This window comes from Mustela nivalis (genome assembly GCF_964662115.1).
Source record: "Mustela nivalis genome assembly, chromosome: 8".
Lineage (NCBI taxonomy): Eukaryota > Metazoa > Chordata > Mammalia > Carnivora > Mustelidae > Mustela > Mustela nivalis.
In genome coordinates, this window is record NC_139027.1 from 36,329,061 (window position 1) to 36,347,560 (window position 18,500).

Below are 18,500 nucleotides of genomic sequence, written 5' to 3' on the forward strand. Positions count from 1 at the left end.
AGGACTCATGCTCTTAACCTCTGCTCTGAAACTGCTGCAGAAAGGAGAGCCTGGGTCATACAGGAAGAAAGAAAATCCCCTTCCCTATTTTATTTTGACCATAGGTACATTCCAAAATGTACACCTCAGAGAAGTGAAGGCATAGCCAAAGATGTTTTATTATTAAATATGATACTGCAAATTCTACAGGTTTTTATTTTTATTTTATTTTTTTAAAGATTTTCTTTCTTTATTCATGAGAGAGAGAGGCAGGGGCAGAGGGAAGAGCAGACTCCCCAGAGAGCAGGGAGCCTGATACAGGACTTGATCCCAGGATCTCCGGATCGCAACCTGAGCCTGAAGGCAGATGCTTAACTGACTGAGACACCCAGGCACCTCATCTATAGATTTTTTAAATCCATAAATTTTAAAATGTATCGGAACTATCTAAGGAAATATGCATTTATGTTTGCTTGTATATTTAAATTCCTCTAAAACCAGAATTCTAAACTAGCATCTTGAAAACCTCGTTGTTATTGAAACATTGTGAAATCTATTAATTTTTGCCATTCCTCTTATATTTCCAAGTTGTATGTTAAAGCCAGCACCCTGCCTGAAGCTTCCAGTATTAACCCTTCTTTAGATATATGCATATATGAATAATTAGATATATATACATCTCTCTATAAAAACATATCTTTGTTGGGTTATTAAATGTGAGATTATGAAAGAAAATAACATTTTCCAATTTATATATTTCTCTCCATAATGTTTCTCATTATAGCTGAAGGAATAAAATTAAGAGTCTCAAAAACGGTTTCCAACGGAACAGCTAAACCTGCTACTTCTGATAATTTTGTGAGTATAAGATATTTTAACAGAGTCTGTGTCACATTCTCTGACTGTCAGGAAAACTTTTTCTACTAAGATTTTTTGCGTGACATTCGGTGTTACCGAGCAGCGACACTAGTTAAGCCTGCTGGCCGTTACTGCCGGTAGATACCGGCTGCCGGGGCCATTCTCGGACCAGCTGCATGGGCGTCGCTGGGAGCCTGTTCAACTCGTGGGCTCAGGCCCACCGCAGACCTACTGAGTCTGAATCTGCTTCTTCACAGGATTCCAGAGATGACTCACATGCACACTAAAGATGGAGAAGCTTTGACATAGTGGAAACTTGTGTTAATTTTTCAACATTTTTAAAGTGATTTTTGAAGCCATTTCAGATAACATCTGCTATCTGTTAGGAAAGGACTTTATGTATTGCCTGTGCAGTTAACAAAATTAGCATTTGTTATAGAACTGTGGAAGCTTGCAGAAAATGGTCAAATAGAGAGTAGAGATAAGTTTTTTTTAATATTTTATGCATATTAATTAGGCAGTGGGCGTGCCTTTCATATAGTTTTATATTCTGCTTTCTTACAATTATATATGTTGTGATCAACAGATTATGAAATTTATGTATGCTTATAAATTCTGACAGTATAGATGCCCCAGGAGTACAGTTTGATCTGTTGGTTTTGGTAAATTTTTTCATTTTTATTTTTGATAATAATTTTTTAAAATGTGTTTTTTAAGTAGTTTTATAGTGATTTAAACTTTTTAAAAATTACAGCAGTTTTAATTATCTGGTTTTAGAGCTATTAAAGTTTAAATTCATTAAGATATTTTCCTTTTGGGATGCCAGGGTGGCTCAGTTGTTGGGCATCTGCCATTGGCTTGGGTTTGTGATCCCGGAGTCCTGGGTTTGGGTCCCGCTTCGGGCTCCCTGCCCAGCAGGAAGCCTTCTTCTCCCACTCCCTCTGTTTGTGTTCCCTCTCTCACTGTGTCTCTCTCTGTCAAAATGAATAGAATCTTTAAAAAAAAAAAAAAAAGGTATTTTCCTTTTATTTTAGAGATATATATCAGTTTATTTTATTTTATTTTTTAAAGATTTTATTAATTTATTTGACTGAGAGAGAGGGATCACAAGTAGGGGAAGGAGCAGAAGAAGAAACAGACTCCCCACTGAGCAGAGAGCCTAGTGTGGGACTCGATCTCAGGTCCCTGGGATCATGACGGGAGCTGAATGAAGGCTGACATAATTGACTGAGCCACCCAGGCATCCCTGTCTCACTTTATTTTACCATGCTTGCAAGCACATCGAGAGAATACTTTTTCATTTCACTAAATTAAGGGCAGTCAGCTCTTAATCAGAAGCCTTATCTCAAGACTTATTTCTACTTGAGACTCACTCAGAGAATTGGGGTTCCTATTAATACTGGCTCAGCTGCCTTGTTTCTCTCCTAGGTGAGCAAGATGTGATTAATACTAGAACCAGAGTATTCCATGTAGCCAAATCACAAAGAAACATTTTGATTTATTTAATATACCTTTTATTTTTCTTTCTCCCTGTGAGATAACCATAATTAAGTCTCTGTTAAGAAACAGATACCCTGGGCGCCTGGGTGGCTCAGTGGGTTAAGCCGCTGCCTTCGGCTCAGGTCATGATCTCAGGGTCCTGGGATCGAGTCCCGCATCGGGCTCTCTGCTCAGCAGGGGCCTGCTTCCTTCCCTTCCCCTCTCTCTGCCTGCCTCTCTGCCTGCTGTGATCTCTCTCTGTCAAATAAATAAATAAAATCTTTAAAAAAAAAAAAAAAAAAAAGAAGAAGAAACAGATACCCTGACCGACCTGCTTTTCTTTTCTTGTCTCCTGCAGAGAGATGAGCATAAATAGAAGTGACAGAAATAAATAGGCTTTTGTAAATTTAGTAATAAGCAACTACTTGATTTTTAACAACGACTTCAGAGGAGCAGTCATCACTAGGTGCTTGTCATTTCGTATTCCAGTTGCACCATCTCTTGGATCAGCTGTAACAATACCACATTTGGCTGTTGGGAGCTCTTGAACTCAGTCATCCCTGAGAACTATAGAGAGTTGGTTCAGAATTCAACTTACTGAAATTTGCCCCAGACAGTACAAAATTCCAGTTTGCTTTTGCAAACCAAACTGTCATGTTTTTCTTTCGAAAGATTATAAACTCATGATATAAAAACTTGAACAAATTAGGAGGCATAATGAATGCTAGGAGTAAAAAAACAATAAAAATCAGTATTCTTGCTTTTTCTGTCTTATAAATCAACTGTGTTTCTGCTATGGTTTTTCAGGACAAAGAAATAAAACCTGTGAATCTAATGAAAACCAAGAAGTATGAAATTCTGAAATCCAGAATTTTTGTTTCTTTGCCTGTTTAAGAAAATACTGGCATAATTTCTGTGTGGCATGCATGCCAACTTCTTAGGAGATGTGGAAATGAAAAGGATTGTGCATTTGAATTTAAATGCTTAAATTTATATACATTATACCTTAAAATTCTACTTTCAGGGATTCTAAGCAAATGCTAATATATAAATATTTATTTCTACAGGATGAAGATTTGAAGTGGGTAGAAGAAAATATTCCCTCCTCATTCACAGATGTGTAAATATCCTCTGTTAAAGTTTGACTCTAAACTTTAGGATATCCTATAAAGAGATAATTCTCATACTTTGTCATGTGCTTTTCAAATATCATACCTCTTTATGTTTTTATAAGCCCCCACCACTACCGAATGACCGGTTTCATGTCATGTTTGTTGGTGAACTGAGGTGTTTATTTCCATTGGCTCTGTCCCTCCAGATTTGTAGATCACAGACTATGCCTATACTTGGCTTTAGTATGTACACTGGCCTTTTAACGACATTGTTGTCTGTTTTTGTTTTGTTTCAGAGCTCTTCCAGTGTTAGTGGATTCAGACGAGGTAAAACATTTTTTGCGTATTTTCTTGGTCCTGTTATTTTCACAAAGTACAAGTGTATTTCAGAAAGAAATTCTGGAACTTTATAAAATGATGATAAATTCAGCAGGTTGGCAGACTGCACTGATTTGTCAGTAAAGTGTAAAGGAGCTCGAGCCTCATTTAAAACAGGAGAAAGATAAGCGCTTGTTGGTATGAAGGAAAGGAGAATTACAAGATTTCAAGTCTATGATTTTCTAACTTCTTGTATGTTTTTAAGAGTTTAGAATACTTTAAGATGGCAGTTTGTCTAAATTAATCTATACTTAACATATTTTGGGGGATATTAGAGTTTCTGTCTCATATTCATTTATTAACCTAGAGATTTGAATAGAAGATGTGGATTTGGCAAGGTTTGGGGGAGAAAAATGAGTTACAGATCATCTGGACATTGGAGTGTGGCCCACATTGGGAAGAAGTCTGAATTATAAGAATTAAAGGGTGGATGTGGGGAATAGGGGCTTACAGGGAGGAATTGTAGAGACCAGGAGTGGTAGCCTAGGCGTGATTTAGGTGGTGGCCAGGGGAGCAGGAGAGAACCCGCGGCTTTGTTGACAGAAGGGAAGGGCGGTGACCAGCCGCAGCAGGCTGATGTGACGGTAGGCGGCAAGTTTTGAGGAGGCTGCAGTAGACACGCAGGTGGCTGCAAAGGAGTTGAACTTGAGGATTTAGAACTCTACAGAAAGACACGCCCTGGAGAATTGCTTTTAAAAGGGCACTTAGAGGATTCATATGATAAGTAATTATGTAATTTCAAAATACATGAATTGTGTAAAGTGAGGCAGATCCCCGGAGGAACTTGGCCTTGGAGATCCATGTTAGCCCCATCCCTACGTCTCCCTGCTAATTCTAAACTCAAGACGTTTCCCAGCTGGCAGGCTGTTCAGGTTTTCTGAACTTGCCAACGGATATCGAGCATACATCACTAGACGTGTGTATTATCTGGTGTTTATTTTCTGTATCTAATATTTTTGTGTGTGCCAGTGACTCTACTTAGTCCCCCACAAAATCGTGACCATTGAAAGATTAGAGAATTGTTATGTTCTGAAAGAAGCATCAACATTTGCAAGTATATCATCTTTTGTTGTTGTTGTTGTTGTTTTTTAAGGAAATCATGACCAGATCTGAAATGGCAGAAAAAATGTTCTCGTCAGAAAAGATAATGTGATTGAAACCCATAGAAGTGACACATAGTTAATGGTGAAGGCCTTCCTCAAGACTGAAAGCGGGCTTTGTTTTGATGGAGTGCAACAAGGTTTCATTGCATTATCTTGGAAATCTGTGTATTACAACTAAGAATTCAGGTGGTATGAGGGTTCTACGACCATTTTAAGCTGCTCTGGAATGTCGGCTTCATGTCCATCAAATTGCCTGGATTTGGAAATAATGTAAGAAAAGTATTATGATTAAAAAAATATGCCCAAATCCCCTTAGCTGAGTGGTAATAGGGACGTGGGTTTGGATTTTCTCTTTTCTCTGGAAAATATGACGATTCCAGGCTTAAAAATATTTTTTACATAAACACTCCTACTGTTCTTCATTAACCTTTGAGGTAGATGATGTGATTTCTTCTGTAGTAAAGCAGCATCTCCATCTCTTGGGTGTATAGTTACTAGATGCAATAATAATTTTCTTTGACTTTTATACTGGAGTGATTTGAAATTAAGTACAATTTGGTTAGCCTTAGAACATGAGCATGTTTATATGGTTAGCTGTGGTGTGTGTGTGTACGTATACATACGGGTCCACACAAAGTCCTTGTTTGTGAATATCACCATGCACACCAAATCAGAATTGGGTCCTCTCTGAGCTCAGGGGAACACAAGTACACAGGAAAGAGGTCTTGATGATCACTTCCAAGGATTTGCTCTGTCGTTGGGTCCTCAGGTCATATGTGCACGTGCTGCTGCGGAATCTGTCTGGGGCAGGTGCTAGACATGTGGCCATATCGCAGTTCCTCTCTGGCAAGCTGGGGGGCTCACTACCAGTGACCCTTGTAGATGCTAGAACACTCTTTACATAATCTTGGTTTATTCGGTTTCATAATGAAACATGTATTTACCTGCACAGTATGTCACTATTAATCTTGTAATAATTCCTTAACCTTTAATCATGTTTTATACATCACTTTGTTACATTATGTATGTAATACATGATTTGAGAATTTTTTGTTTTAATATTTTTTTAAGTGCAGAACATTCTAAACTTGAAAAGTAGTTGAATGTAGAATGTTGGAAATGTGAATGTTTTGCTGCTTTCATGACCAAAGATACAGGGCTAGTGGACATTTAGAATAGGAATAAAAGTTAGAATCTTGTAGCTCTTTTTTGAATCGAGAATGACTTCAGAGAATTTTGATTGAGAAGCATTTAAAGTCTTAACCAGTACAAACATTTAAGTATAACTGTTTATTTATTTTCATTGTGAAGCTACAAAACAGAAGTTTTTCTTTCAAACCTGCCTTTTCGATTTATTTCTCATTTACTCATGTAATAGGAGTTAGCAAAAAAGAAAAATAATAAATCTAGCAATAACGTGTCTTGAAAGATACTTTCAAATTTATTTTCAGTAGGGAACATTGAGCGGTTTGGGGCATCCTTCCTAGGAAAAGAATGTCAGTTAAGGTGGGGTCTATTCTGGTTTTGGTGTATTTTACCCTGGGCCCAGTTGTTGCAGAACTGGAGGTGACCCTGCCTTCTCATTCCTAACATTTTTCTCTACTACCACCCGGATTTTGAGGCAGACCCCCAACTCGTCATGGCTCCAGCTGAAGTTTGAAATATAAGGTCCCGGGCTTCTAGACTGTAGGAGCTGCAGATGTAGTGGGGCAGACATGGGGAGGGTCAATGGTGAGCCTATAGAAACATCTCTTTCCGCAGGGAAAGATAAAGGATATGATGTGTGTAGCTCACCTCCAGGCTGAAATGCAGACTTCTCATCTTCCAGAGTAAGCAGGATTCCCTTCTGATAACCTTGTCAGAAATGTTGTTTTTCAAAGGGCATGTATGGTATCTGTCACTTTCAGTGATGATTGTATCGTCAGTTGATGTCTCTTGACCTGAACTGAGTATGCCTGTGGAAGGTCCTCTTAGCCCCCTCACAGAAATAAGAGGGGGTGTCCTTGGGCTGTAGCTGTCCTTCCTCTGAAGGTCACTGGGGAAAAGGAATACCAATCCCAGCTGTTGCACGAAGTGTCCAGAAACTGGTCCTTAGAGCTTTTGAGTTTATCAGATCAGTTTGTTCTTGGGTTGCCATCAAGATGGGTCTCAATATAAATGAAGGAATCTGAGTAGAGTCCAGTTTTATGTGTTTCTAGAGAAAATGCTCAAGTGTTCTTATGCAAGTCATGTTAGATTTATATGATGTGTGAAATCTGCTTACAAGGAAATTTTCATGATTTGTGTTAGATTAGCATTTAATTGTCTGCTTTAAAGGATACTTAATTTATTTCAAAAATAAGGAAAAATAGAGGAATCAGTGTGAATTTTTTAAGACTGAGAGATGATGATCCTTTACTTTTCCTGTAAAGAAGATAATTTTTAAATCTTTAATATCCTGTAGAGAAAACCAACTTTTCCTCTGTGATATAGTACATTATGTTTGCACTACTATAATGTCAAGACTGAAAGTATAAAAAATGTACATATAAGATTAATTTTTATATCTTTTTTTTTTAAAGGGGTTTGAGGTGCCTGCCTGGCTCATTCAGTAAAACATACAACTCTTGATCTTGGGATCATGAGTTCAAGCCCCACGTTAGGGGTAGAGTTTACTTTAAAAATAAATAAAAGGGGTTGAGTCTATTGCACTAAGCTCTACATGACTAATTTAAAGTGGAGAGATGTTGTGCTAGATTTAAAAAAATAACTAGTTTTCTTAATGTGTCTTTGTATGATCAACAGCATGCCATAAGCAATACAAAACACCAAGCCTTATACTCACAAGAAAAAAGGTTAACATACTGGTAAAGTTCTAAACATATCAAATGTACATAAGTGACAAAGGTAGGATTTTAAGGAAATGTCAGTATATAGAGAAGCTCAGTACTGCATTAAGGAACTTCTTTAGAACTAGGAAAGTATTCCTGTGTTTGAGGAGAAAATTTAGGGGTTTGAGAAGTTATATTTTTCTATTTAAAAGGGTTAAATTATTGCATAATTTGGAAAAGGTTGCTTTGAATGTAGGACAAAACTGTTTCAAAGATTTTTGTTTGAAAAGTTTATGTATTTTTGTGCCTTAATATTTGTTCTGACTTTTAATAAAATGCTTTCTGAAATTCTGGGTGATTGATTCTAGTATTCTGTTAGTGCTAGATTATGTGAAGCTGCAGGAAATGTAGGCCCAAATAGATGCCAGGCTTTAAACAAAAGTCTTAAGACAGGAGACGCACTAATTAACAAATACGGAAAACTGTTCAACCTCAGTAGTGAGCAAAGAAATGCAAAATATGGGGCGCCTGGGTAGCCTCAGTGGGGTAAGTGTCCAGCTCTTGGTTTTGGCTCAGGTCATGACCTCAGGGTCCTGAGATCAAGCCTGTGTTGGGCTTTGCACTCACTCAGCAGGGAGTCTGCTTGAGAGTCGCTCTCCCTCTCCTTCTGTGCACTCTCTCTGCCCCAATAAATAAATAGGGGTGGCTGGGTGACTCACTTGCTTATGTATCTGTCTTCAGCTCAGGTCATGATCCCAGGGTCCGGGGTTGAGTCCTGCTTTGGGTTCCCTGCTCAGCAGGGAACCTGCTTCTCCCTCTCCCTGCACCTACCTCTCTCTCTTGAATAAATAAATAAAATCTTTGATAAATAAATAAATACATTTTTTAACGCAAAATACAAGATGGGGAATTTTAAAAATTAACAGGTTTATACTAACATTTGTAAAATCTGCTTGCAAAGTCTGATGAACACACTCAATTATAGTAATATACTTGATTCAGTCTTCAAGAAAAGAAGTTCAACAACGTGTTTATAACCTTTGGTTCCTGCCAGTTTTGGTGATCTTTTTTAAAATGATTCAAACTATAGAAGGCTTCTGCATAAAAATGTTTATTAGATGATTATTTAAAGTGGAGACAGAATTAGAAACAAACTAAATATCAACAGTAGAATAGTAAGTGAATTAAGGTCTAGCCAGCTACTTCATGGGATACTGCAACCATTAAATTATGAAGAATTCATTATAATAACAGAAAATTATTTATAAGAAATAAGATACAAAGTCACTGTTGTGAACTATCCATGAAAACACAAAGTAGAGAAAGGATTGAGTGGAAATGGACCACAGTGGCATTCATGGTTAATGTTTAGATTTAGCTAAGCAGTGGTCACAACGTGATCCAACGTTCCAGAAGGTTAAGACAAAAAGAAGTTCATTTCCTGGTCATGCAACAATTCTGGCGTGGGTATAGAGGTGGGCAAGACAAGCTTCCCCCACACATGGCTCAGGGACCCAAAGTTTCTCTCTGGTGGCCCTCCAGCAACTAGGGCCAGTCATCTCCATGTAGCCGACAAGGAGAAAGGACAGACTGGGAAGTTTTATGGGGTGAAACTGGAAGTGCTGCTCATCACTTCCGAGCATATTCCATGGGCACTCACAGGGCCACACAAACTGCCAGGCATCTAGGAAATAAGAGCCATATGCTTGCCTGCTATTCTACTCTGTGAAGGAGAGGATGGGTTTGGGGGGGGGCGGACAGCTACTGGCTCCTGCTACAGATTCTTTGGGAGCAGTGGACAAGGAAGACAAAAACTTACGCCTTTCTATTTTCTAAGGTAAACATATGGAGAAATATCTAAAAAGTGATAGTCCATAGTAGACTATATGATTATCAGAAAATCTAGAAACGTGCATGGTCTCAGAACACAGCTTAATCCATTAAAAAATAAAAATCCATCCTGCCCCCAGTAAGTAAATGGAACATGGAGAACATTCTTGGACATTCTCCCAGCCTTGGGAGTGACCAAGATGGGTATTCCCTGGAGGAAAAGGACATCTGTTGTAGTAATAGTGCTGATAGTTTAGGGAGGGTTGGGAGTGCTCACAGAGTGGCAGGCTCTGTTAACCATCACAGTGTCTGTAGTCAGTAAGGTGGGTGTAGCCTGTGAATTTATAGATGAGAAAACAGACTGAGCATGGCTAAACGACTTGTCCAAAGTCACCCTCCTGGTGAATGGAAAGCTGGTATAATATTGGTGTTAACCCTCAAAGGGTTTCTATGAAATCCTGGCAGGGAGGAGGTATGTGGTTGCTTGTTAGAGGATTAAGGTCATGTATCTAAAGTGCTTGGTGCTCAGGCCTTCACAACACAGCGACGTTACCAAAAAACGCATTGGCGATTGTCATGGAGGCTACAGAGACCCAGCTGGCTTAAAGTCCTCCATATAAAACTCACATCCCAAGACTTATTTACATGTGTAGCAATGGCAGCTTCCCAGGGCAAGCTATTGCCCCTTAAGTGGTAGTGGATTTACTACTTACTACTTTTTTTTTTTTTTAAGATTTTACTTATTTATTTGACAGAAATCACAAGTAGGCAGAGAGAGAGGGGCAAGCAAGCTCCCCGCCTAGCAGAGAGCCAGATGTGGGGTTCGATCCCAGGATGCTGGGATCATGACCTGAGCCAAAGGCAGAGGCTTTAACCCACAGAACCACCTAGGCGCCCCTACTTACTACTTTTTACTATTTACTACCATTGCTAAATTCCTATTAATATAAGCTGGTATGGTACTGAATTCAGATGTAAATAATTTGGGCAATATAAAACACTCTGAAAAACACTGAAAAAGTTGTAAGAAGCTGCGTGGAAGTTGATGTACCAGAAAACTTTTAAAAGCTCTCCAGCAGATGGTGCCAAAGTAATACCTCTGAAGACTTCTGGTCTGTAAATCTTGCCTTTAAAATTTTCTTTAATTTACTTTCCAAATGCCATTAAACAAATTTAGAGATGAAATTAAAAACAAAAACCAACAAACAAAAAAAGCTTTGTGAAAGTGGACACAAAGAGCACTGCCATCCCCAGAAAAAAATAATCAATGAATTGTATTATTATCAAATGCATTTGTGGATTTCGAGATCTGTGAATAGGACCAAACTTCCCTACAAATAACAACTCTAGGCAAAATTTCAATGACAACTACGTGAAGACACTGGCAACAGACACAAAGCAGGGGGGCATAGGAAGGGACTCAACAACACTTGGATGAAGGGGACTACACTGGGTGATTTCCCCATTTTTTTAGGGCTTTTTCACCACTAGCCGACCACAGTTCTTGTCAAATATAAAGATTAAACCTGGATATAAACCCTGATCTTTTCCTTGCTGAATTGGAAGAAGGCAGAGATTTGAACTGCAGTACCCGCGAAGAGAAAGAGAAGAGAAACCTCCCAAATCACAGCCTCAACCTGGACGATGCGTGTGTGGGACAGACGCCACGCAACCCATCCAAAGCCAAGAAAGTAGAACTGAGATTTCTGTTAACACGGGACCAAGTTTGACTTGCGTCCAACCCAGTAAACCGCCTGCTTACAAAAATGATGTGGAGGTGACGTCAGAGATAATGAGGGACTAAGGACCTCTGGAAGTTTGTCCCTTCATAACAACAACAACAACAGTGAAAATCTCATAAAAACTTTCAGAATTAACTTTCAGAACTCTGGAAATTAACCAGTCTTGCAGCAACCTAAGGAAAATTTACTCAAGAATAAAAATGCCTGAATTTCAGTAAGAACACCAAGTTTCCCTTCCATCTGTCCTACTCCCCTACCCTGTTGCCCAGCATAAGAGTGGCCTTCTAAATTAAGGGCCCACATTCCCAGTTCTGCAGGGGGCATTCATTCCTTGGAATTCACAACTAGAAAGCCTTATCTTTATTTGACCTGGGCCAGAGCTTGCCCAGTGTTAAAAACCTCTTCCTTGGGGAAGTTTGTTAAAAAATATTCTCGGTGAAGTGTTCCAATGTTGCTGCCCGAGGCAATATAACAATGGAAGCAAACAATAGACTAACCAAAAGCCTCAAAAGGTAAAACTAAAAAGAAAAGCTCCAGTGTAGTTCTGGGAATCTAAAAGGCCACATGCTTATGTACGGCTTTGCACAGCAGAGTATAAGCAGGAAGTGAAGTTTAAGTTAGACTTGTAAACTGGCTGTATGAGAGCTGAACGTGTGTCCTACCCTACACACAAGCACCATGATAAACACCAGGAGATTTGTTGGTTCCAAGAATTTAAGGAAAATCCTTTCCAGTAGTTAGCTGACCACCAGATAACTGAATAGAGACTTCAATGGCCACGTATTAGAAGATAGAGTTGTTAACAGAATTAGTTCAGAGATGTCACTAAACAAACATCACAACAAGCAGCAACAACAAAAACCCTGGGAAGAGGGAAAAAACTGAATTCAAGAGTTGCCACATTTTTTATCCAGTTTTCACCAAAAAATTATGACACACACAAAGAAAAATTATGACACACACTTCGGTGACTCAGTTGTTAAGCATCTGCCTTCGGCTCAGTTCACGATTCCAGGGTCCTGGGATTGAGCCCTGCATCGGGCTCTCTGCTCAGCGGGGAGCCTGCTTCCCCTCTCTCTCTCTGCTTGCCTCTCTGCCTAGTTGTGATCTCTGTCTGTCAAATAAATAAACAAAATCTTTAAAAAAAATTTTTTTTTAAGAATCGTTTTTTAAATCAGTGGGTTGAGCCTCTGCCTTCAGCTCAGGTCATGATCTCGGGGTCCTGGGATCAAGCCCCACATCAGGCTCTCTGCTCAGTTTCCCCCTCCCCCTCTGCCTGCCTCTCTGCCTACTTGTGATCTCTCTCTCTGTCAAATAAATGCATAAAATTTTTTTAAAAGAATAAACATGAGCCAAATAGACAGTAAATAGAAATACTTTTCTGTTGAGGAGTACAGTAACTGAAATGAAAAATTTACTAGAAGCCCAACAGCAGTCTGCATTAGGCAGAATAAAGAATCAGTGAACTTGAATATAGGTAAATTGAGATTAGTCAGTCTGGGGGATAGCAAATAAATCGAGAAAAGAAAAACGAACAGAGCCTCTGAGGCATGTGGGTCATCAACAAACACATCAATATACGCATAATGGGAAAATCTGAAAGAGCGGAGAGTAGGAAAGAGGCAGAAAGAATATTTGAAGAAATAACAGCTGAAAACCCCCCACCTTGGTGAAAAAAAAACATTAATTTATACATCCAGGAAGATCAGCAAACTCCCAAGTGGTATAAACTTATACAGATCCATACTGAAATACATCATAATCAAACTGGCAAAAGTCAAAGACAGAATTCTAAAAGCAACAAGGGAAAAGTGACTCATCACATACCAGGCATACTCAATAAGATTAAAAGTTCTCTTTTCATCAGAAAACATGGGGGCAAGAAGGCAAGGGGATGACATATCCAAAGTAGTGAAAGGGGGGGGAACCCATCAATCAAGAATTTAATATCCAGGAGAACTATCCATCAAAAATGAAGGAAAAATAAAGATACTCCCAGAGAAACAAAACCAGAGTTCTTTGCTAACAGTTCTGCCCTACAAGAAATGCTAAAGAGAGTGCTTTAGGCTGAAATGAAATAACACTAAACAGCAACTGGAATGAAGCCATAAGTGATACCAGTAAAGGTAATTATGTAGATAATTACAAAAGGCAATATATTTTTGGTTTGTAACCCCGGTTAATCATTTCAAAGAACAAGCTTCTCGTTCACTTTCTTGATGTAGTGTGAAAGCATGCTGTAGTGCCCCAAATTGGCAGGGCTGTGCCCCAAGGTGGCACTCAAAAAAAATTTTGTGTAATGAGTGAATTGGACCATTACTGCACTCCTTCTAGATCACCCCCCACCCCTGGTTATGCTGGGTCAGGCTAACATGCTGGGCTTTGTTCCCAGGACCCTTTGTTGGTGTTTGGGGGTGGGGGGAGGCTGATGACATTTAGAATCACAGATAAGGGGTGAAGGTGGGAAAGGGAGAGATGCAACCCGAAATGAGCCAACAGGCAAAAAATAAGCATATGAACCCCACAGGGCAAGCGACATGGTGTGGGACACTACAGGGGACAGAGAACCTACAGGACAGCTTTGGAATGGTTGTTTCAGGCTGGGTGCTACTTCTAATTGGGCGTTAAACAGATTTCTGCAGCAAATCTTCCTTTCTTGTTTTGCACCCCAACATTACGCAGGGAACACAAGTGTATCAGCAAAAACACTGATCCCAGAAGATGATCATTGATTCTGTCAAAAAACTTCAAAAATATTTTCTTTAGATGTGTGGATACCCACCCCCCCAGCCCAGGCAATCCCTCACATTCAGGAATATTCTCTTGACCCTTTGGGTCAAGGGCAGTTGGAGACAGAGAGAGAAGGGGCAGTACTGCTGGGGCAGTGGGACCTTAGAAAGCTAATTCAGAGCAGACACCAAGCACTAAATGGAAGATGGCCATAGGACAAGAGCAACAAACAAATTAGTAGATAGGGGGTAAAAAAAATCCCTGTTGAAATTCAGAAATGCTTAAAAAATAGAAAAAGAAAGAGGAAGGAAGGGAGAGAGAGACAGGAGAAGAGAGGGGAGGGGAGGGAGTGGAGGAGAGGAGAAGAAAAAGACAACACAGAAGAAAAAAATTCTGTAACTGTAACTAAATTCCTGAAATCCTGGACATGTGTATTTAAGTGAAAGGTGCTAGGAAGGTAGCCTATGCAGGAGACAGCACAGCTCTGGGAAAGGCCTGAGTCTGGGGTTTACATACCGTGGGCAATTCACTCAACCATGCCCAGATTCAGCCTTAGGAATCCACAGAGAGGGCAAGAGAGGAAAAAAAGAACGCTTCTTTCCATGCGCCAAAGTCTGGCTCCCAGTTCACAGCCAGAAGCAGGCTGAGAAGTCTTGGCCTCCAGGGGAGGTCACCATGTAAACAGGAGGTGGGATAAAATACACACGAAACACAGCCACACCAGCCAGAACCCAATCTTTCGTTAGTGGGAGGGAGAGAGAAGGGTAAGTGACGGAGGCTGAGGGAGCACTGGCTTTGGCATCAAGGGCAAACACATGATAGATTGAGGCAGAAAAGCATAATTTCCGCAGGCTTCCTGGGTTGGGACCACCGCTGCCTGGTCCCTCCACTTGGATTGGGAAAAGCCAGGCTTTGCCCAGTCTCCAGGAGCGCAAACTGAGATTACATGGGCCCCGCTCTACTTCCTGTGACAGGAAAGCGGAGGGAGAAGCACAGTAGGACTTCCTGGATAATGAATGCTCAGGTGGCCAGCCTTCACCACACCTCGCTCTCCAGGGGACTCCAACTTTCCTTTCTGCCTTCCTGTGGAACTCTTGGTCTGAGAGGACAGTCTTCTGAGCTCCCTTCCTGGAGCTCTGAGTGGGCTCTGCTAAAAGAAATGCGGAAAGGAAAAATAGATTTGAGGCTTGGCCAGACTTGGTGTGCACCATGACATCTGCAGTGTTGCCTTCTGAAAACATTCTCCAGTAAGGACTTAAATAATGTTTTCCAAGAGGTTGGGGCTGAAGCCATCTGATTCCTTCCACAGCCCCAGGATGCAGGGGACTTCAGACCACTCGTGTCTGTCCTTCCCAGCGGGATTTCCCACCGACTTCAGCAAAGCATCCAAGGCATCTGATAACCTGGCCTTGGCCTTCGTTTTAAACCGAGTTCCTCCTTCAGGTTGGGGAGGGGAGAATTATCAATGAGGAGAGGAGATTCTTGGTGTGTTCTCATCCCCCACTAGCATGACTGAGAAGGGCACTCGTCCACTCGATGGAGAACTTGGTCTAGCTTAGGAAGCCCGTCTCCCGGCCGGGCCGGTGCTGCTCTCTGAACGCCGAGCTGGAGCGGGATCGCCACTCCGCCACCCCCGGCCGGCGACGCGCGTCTCGGGCTCCCCAGCGGGGCCAGGGGACGGTCAAGGGCCGGGGGCGGCCCGTCCGGGGTGGGCTGGCGGCCGGGCGCGCGTGCGGGGCACCGGCCACGCGGCCTCGGCCGCCCTGGCCCGCGAGGCCCTCCGGATGCCCGCGCTCGTCCTCGGCGTCGCGCCCGGCCTCCTCGGGGAGCCGCGCGGGTTGGGCGCGCTCCCAGGCGCATTCCTGGCCGGGCAGCCCCTCCTCCTCGGCCTCGGCCCGGGGGCTGGCGCCTCCCCGCCTCGCCGGGGCTGTCTCGTGCGGGCGGCTGCGGACGCTCGTGGCCCGCGCGCGGCGCACCTGGACCCGAGACGGCGCCCGCCGCGCTCCGGGGCTCCCGCCGCCCTCCCTGCGCCAGCCGCTGCCGGGCCGCGGCGTGGGCCGGCCCGAGGCGGGGTCTCCCCTTCCCCAGCCGCGCGGTTCCCACCGGCAAGATGGTGCCCAGCTGTCCCCGCGCGCTCCTGCTGCCGCTGCTGCTGCTCCTCGCCTGCCCCGCGTCGCGGGCTTCCCAGGTCAGTGCCCTCCCGCCTCTCGCCCGTCCGGCTCGCCGGGGAGGCAACGCCAAGGACTTGGGCTCGTGGCTCGGCGCTTGAAGGCTTGGGCAGGGAGCACGGAGCGGCTCTTGGGACCCCCCCCCCCCCCAGCCTGTCACCTGAGCCGCATCTCGAGCCGGGCGCCTGGGAAGACCCGGGCTGGTCCAGCGGCGCCGTCTGGGCGACAGCCTCGGTCCGCGGGGGACAGGGCTCCGCGTGACGACCGTGGGTCGGAGGAAGGTGACCCTGGGATGTATGAGACGCCGGGCTTTGGTGGGGCTCCCCCCTGGAGCTCCTGGTCACCCCGTGAGGGTGGAGACTGTCCCCGCCCTCCAGCTCCCAACATTCAAATTTCTAACTGAAACCTCTTTCCCACCGCCGCCGATTTTAAGCGCGCGCGGAGTCGGCGAGCGGCGTTTGCGCTGCGCAGGCAGACGCGGGCCGGGAGGTCTCTGAAGCCGTCGCATCGCGCGCTTAGGGGGCCTTAGATTTGGGACTGCATTTTCTTGCCCACCCTGACAGACGCTTGCCGTTTCGTTTTTCTCTCCCTGCCGTTTGTGTTTGTTGGAGTCTCACTGGGTTTATTTATTGGACCAGATTCACTTTTTATCCTCACCAGTAAGAACCGATGGTTAAAATTGAGATAAGAATGCAGATATAAATACATCTTCCCATAGGTGGAAGGTGGAACTGGAATTGCTGAATTCTGAGCCAGCAACCGCCAGACTGGCCCTGGCGGCGGGAGACCCCTCCCCTGTGGCTGGCGTGGCGCGTGGCCCAACATCACCAGCCTAAGCGGTACCAGTGGCGGAGGCAGAAGGAAAGCCTGCATTGACTCACTGAAAGCCCCATGAGTGCCGAGTCTTGGCTAAGCATCATCCGCGCCCTTAAATCTCAGAGCAGCCCTATGAGGTGGGGAGCACTGTCATCCCCATTTTGCAAAGGAGAGAACGGAGGCCCAAGGGGATTGTGACTTACTTAAGGTCACATGGCCAAGGAGTAGTCCCTCTCCTTGGATTCCAAACCTTTCCCCCTTCCCCGCCGACACTGGTTTATCGTCTAAATTCCTGAAGCAGGCGGGCACACTCACAGCCACCTAGAAGCCCCCGGGGTGCAGGAAGGAATTCCAGGCAGGGAGAACGCAGTTGAGACCGGAGGTGGGTGGTGTGAGTGCAGAAGTTGGGAGTAGGGGGCGCCTGGGAGGCGCAGTTGGTTAAGGGCCCCACTCTTGATTCGGGTTCAGGTAGTGATCTCAGGGTCCTGATCTCGGAGTGATGAGATCGTCCTTGGGTGGGGCACCGTGCTCAGCGCAAAACTGCTTAAGAGGCTCTCCCTCTGCCCTTTCCCACTTGCATGCATGCGCTTTCTCCCTCTCTCTCAAATAAATAAATAAATAAATAAATAAATAAATAAATCTTCTTCAAAATTAAAAAAAAAAAAAAAAGTGGTCAGCAGGAAGCCATTCAGCCACCAGGCAGCAGGGGCTAGTCTGAGGCCACGCGATACCACCAACAGAGCAAGGGATCTCCCACCCACTTTGCAGAAGACAAAACAAAACAAAACACCAGGCCCAGAGGCAAAGGCCAGAAGCATAGGGTGGGCACATCTAGCTGGAGCCCTCAGAGTGGGAGAATGGACAGGACGTACCAGCAGATTCTGGGTCCCTGGCTCTGCCACTGCATCTCCGCATTGCCCAGACAACAGCAGGGACCCTGGCAGCTCTCAGATGGCTATGGCTGCTGCAGAGGCAGAAAATGAGCCCTCTCAGGCTCTGGTCCCCAGTCCCTGCCTCCTTGGGCTTTGTGAGGGGGAAAGGGAACAAAAGGGATTGTCTGTAGAAGTTGGTTTAAAAAGTTCTTGTGAAGGCGTCCTTCATCCAAAGTCTCTGGGCCACCCCCACCCAGGCCCTACCTGGGGGAGCCTGATAGGTAAACCATAAAGAAGGCCCCAGGAACACTCTTTACTGGGCTTCTTCTCATGTCTCCGGTCCTTGCTCTAATAAGCACCCCTTTGCAGAGGCCTTCCCAACCCCATGCTAAATGGGTCTCCTCCCTGCCCTTGTGTTTCCTATTTTGGTTCCATGAAAGGCTCTGGAATAGGATCACATTTGTAATAGTTTCTTCTGGTAGAATTTGAATTTACTGTCTGTCTGCTCCACTACAGGGCCCCAGGGCCAGGGACCATATCTGGGATTTTTACCCAGGGACCCCACATAGCTGGAGTTCAGCAGAATGAAGGGAGTGTGGTCATGCTGCTGCTTCTCTGAGCAG

At 43.6% G+C, this 18,500-nt stretch overlaps 2 protein-coding genes across 5 annotated transcripts in view; both read left to right on the forward strand.

Moving 5' to 3' along the window:
• The window catches only part of TMEM87B (transmembrane protein 87B), a 52,092-nt gene extending 44,025 nt beyond the window's left edge, over window positions 1–8,067 (forward strand). For all 4 annotated transcript variants that reach the window (XM_082743424.1, XM_082743425.1, XM_082743422.1 and 1 more), the window contains exons 16-19: window positions 764–837; window positions 3,384–3,436; window positions 3,725–3,755; window positions 4,900–8,067. In XM_082743424.1, coding sequence (XP_082599550.1) covers window positions 764–837; window positions 3,384–3,436; window positions 3,725–3,755; window positions 4,900–4,959 — 218 coding nt within the window. In that variant the 3' untranslated portion in view covers window positions 4,960–8,067. The remainder of the gene's footprint in view (window positions 1–763; window positions 838–3,383; window positions 3,437–3,724; window positions 3,756–4,899) is intronic.
• Window positions 8,068–15,862: 7,795 nt separating this feature from the next.
• Window positions 15,863–18,500, forward strand: part of FBLN7 (fibulin 7) — a 48,426-nt gene continuing 45,788 nt past the window's right edge. Inside the window, exon 1 of the mRNA XM_082743053.1 lies at window positions 15,863–16,209. Within this exon, the coding sequence (XP_082599179.1) occupies window positions 16,132–16,209 (78 nt within the window). The 5' untranslated portion in view covers window positions 15,863–16,131. The remainder of the gene's footprint in view (window positions 16,210–18,500) is intronic.